Source organism: Palaemon carinicauda, chromosome 20 (assembly GCF_036898095.1).
Source record: "Palaemon carinicauda isolate YSFRI2023 chromosome 20, ASM3689809v2, whole genome shotgun sequence".
Lineage (NCBI taxonomy): Eukaryota > Metazoa > Arthropoda > Malacostraca > Decapoda > Palaemonidae > Palaemon > Palaemon carinicauda.
In genome coordinates this window covers 18,649,484-18,652,960 of record NC_090744.1, presented here as the reverse complement: position 1 = coordinate 18,652,960, position 3,477 = coordinate 18,649,484, and the positions used below count along the sequence as shown (strand labels likewise).

The following is a 3,477-nucleotide window of genomic DNA, read 5'->3' as shown; positions in this document are numbered from 1 at the left end:
TGTTGAATGTTACATATTCTATAAGTTTTATTCCAGCTGTGATCAGACTGTGGAATCATCTTCTTAAACTGTTGAATGTTACATATTCTATAAGTTTTATTCCAGTTGTGACCAGACTGTGGAGTCATCTTCTTAAGCTGCTGAATGTTACATAGAAAAAGTTTTATTCCAGCTGTAACCTGATTTTGGAATGATGTTCTTAATGTGGTAGTTAAATTTTCATGTTCCAGAAGTTTTATTCCAGCTGTGACCAGACTGTGGAATCATCTTCCTAATCTGTTAAATGTTACAGTTTCTAGAAGTTTTATTCCAGCTGTGACCAGATTGTGGGATGATCTTCCTAAGATGACATTTCAATGTTATGTATTAAAAACCTTTATTCCAGCTGTTCCCAGACTGTGGAATGATCTCTTAATCTGTTGACTTTTACATATTCAAGATGTTTTATTCCATCTGTGACCAGACTTTGGAATGATCTGCCTAATCTGGCAGTTGAATCAGTTGAACTTCAAAAGTTCAAACTTGCAGTGAATGTTTTTATGCTGAACAGACTGACATAAGTCTCTCTTCATATGACAGTTCAATTTTAACCTGGTTACTGATCTTAAATAATATATATATATATATATATATATATATTTATATATATATATGAATCATTCATTACTTTTCACATAGTTTATTTATTTCCTTGTTTCCTTTCCTCACGGGGCAATTTTTCCCTGTTGGAGCCCTCCCTTATTATTATTATTATTATTATTATTATTATTATGCTACAACCCTAGTTGGAAAAGCAGGATGCTATAAGCCCAAGAGCTCCAACAGGGAGAAATAGCCCAGCGAGGAAAGGAAATAAGGAGATAAACTACATGAGAAGTATTGAATAATTAATCTATATTTTAAAATCATTAACAACGTTAAAATTGATCTGACATTTGTAAACTATGAAGAGAAACTTATACCATATAAAAATAGGTCTCATTTTGCCATTAAACAATGCAATGAATTACAAAGATATTACTATCATATAAACATATCTTAGTGTATTTTCTAATTGTGTCAATAATTTTAAATCCAAAATTTCTTTTTTTTACCCCTGGGCCAAACCTGTGACTCTACAAAAGTGATCAGTACGTACATTTCAATTTGTCTTGTGTATTGGTGAAATTTAATAAATTCTCTCAAATTTGTTCAAATTGAAGTTATGAAAGTTATAGTCTTATATACACCTGCTAGGTATGTTTGATGAACATTAAGTAATGTCTGCATAGTCTAATTTAAATAGGCCTATACCAAATCTACTTTAAGATAATGCTATAATTCGAAGAACTTTGCAATGCATTGTCCAATTGATCTACTTAGGCCTACACCAAAATACCTTGCAGAACATAGTATTATTCATATAGGCCTATACCAAATCTAATATAAGATAATGCTAGAAATCTAAGAATCTTAAAGTACATTGTTTAACAGATCTACATAGGTCTACACCAAACATAATCTAAGATAATGCTATAAGTCTAAGAAACTTGCAGCATATTATCTAACTGATATGCTATAGGCCTAAGAACCTTGGTAGTACATTGTTTACCTGACCTACATAGTCCTACACGAAATCTAATCTAAGATAGTGCTATAAGTCTAAGAAACCTGCAGCATATTATCTAACTGATATGCCATAGGCCTAAGAACCTTGGTAATACATTGTTTACCTGACCTACATAGTCCTACAACAAAACTGATTCAAAATAAAACCATAGGTCTAATAATAACCTAAAAACATTGCAGTATATTATCTAACTGGTATGCTATAGGCCTAAGAACCTTGGTAATACATTCATTAACTGATCTACAAAGTCGTAAACCAAATTTAATTTAAAATGATACCATAGGTCTAATAATCACTTAAGAACATTGCAATTATCTAACTGATATGTTATAGGCCTAAGAACCTTAGTATTACATTGTCTACCTGATCTGCATAGTCCTACACCAAATCTAATTTAAAATAAAATCATAGGTCTTATAATCACCTGAGAACCTTGCAGTACATTATCTAACTGATATGTTATAGGCCTAAGAACCATGGTAATACATTCACTAACTGATCTACAAAGTCGTAAATCAAATTTAATTCAAAATAATACCATAGGTCTAATAATCCCCTGTTACCCTCTGCCCCATAGACCAAATCCACGCGACTGCCCAAACACAACCCTCGCCGGGGTGGTCTCCGCAGGAAACTCTGAAGCCAACCAAGGCATTGCGGATGACCTCATCATGAACCTCAACAACTTGTCTCCTGATTCATCCGCGGCTTCCACATCTCCTTCACAAAAACCTCCTGCAACTCCTCCTCCACCACCATCACCTCCTCCTCCTTCCTCAACCACTTATCCAACGACACGTTTCACATGGACGACCAGGAGGTCCTCCGGGACCAATTCCCCCTCGACGCCTAGACCGACCTCTTCAATCAACTTGGCAGGGAACAGTCTTCTGGGACCAGCGAGTCAGCAGTTCAAGGACTCTGGAATTAAGTTGTCTCCTAATTTGGCAGCAGTGGGACTAACTGTTGGGGTTCTTCTTAGAATGTGATTCCAACAAATCTCCTTGCATTCATTATTTTGTAATGTCTTTGTCGTTTGAAAAATCATTTAAATGTGTATCTGTGTTTGGTGTTTGTCTGTGTTCTGATGTCCCACATTGAATAAAAGTCTGAGATAAGTTAAGAAAATAGTTTTATTTGCTGGTACCTTGTGGAAAATATCAAGTTTGTAGAACGGATAATAGTTATTGGGGAAAAGGGATTATTATTATTATTATTATTATTATTATTAAATGCTAAGCAACAACCCTAGTTGGAAAGGCAGGATGCTATAAGCCCAGGGGCCCCAACAGGGAAAATAGCCCAGTGAGGAAAGGAAACAAGGAAAAATCAAATATTTTAAGAATAGCAACAACATTAAAATAAATATTTCCTATATAAACAATAGAAACTTCGACAAAACAAGAGGAACAGAAACTAGATAGAACAGCATGCCCGAGTGTACCGTCAAGCAAGAGAACTCTATCCCAAGAGAGTGGAAGACCATGGTACAGAGGCTATGGCACTACCCAAGACTAGATATTGCTCAAAAGGAAGGGTAAATGTCAGTTCATTGGCCCAATAAGGGAATAAATTAGTTACAGCACAGTCCTGAATAGTTATATCCATTAAAACATATTTATAAAAATAGTATCCACCATAAAAAATTGATAAACAGCCTAAAATATGGTCATCATCATACAAAATTTGTAGGTCATAATAATTTGGTAGTTATGATAAAAAACGGTAGATGCCACAGAAAATTAATACACACTCAGAAAATTGGCAAATAACTTGAAAGATTGGTAAACTAAAAGTTATAGATACCATCAACACTATCAGAATTGATAGTAGCTAAAGAAATTAGTGGACAACATAAGAAGTTGGTA

General features: G+C 34.4%; 1 protein-coding gene across 2 annotated transcripts in view; it reads left to right on the top strand.

Annotated features, from left to right (window-relative positions):
- LOC137660171 (uncharacterized) overlaps positions 1-2,718 on the top strand; it is a 155,387-nt gene extending 152,669 nt beyond the window's left edge. For both annotated transcript variants that reach the window (XM_068394860.1, XM_068394861.1), the window contains exon 7: positions 2,187-2,718. In XM_068394860.1, the coding sequence (XP_068250961.1) occupies positions 2,187-2,598 (412 nt within the window). In that variant the 3' untranslated portion in view covers positions 2,599-2,718. The remainder of the gene's footprint in view (positions 1-2,186) is intronic.
- The last annotated feature ends 759 nt before the right edge of the window (positions 2,719-3,477 follow it).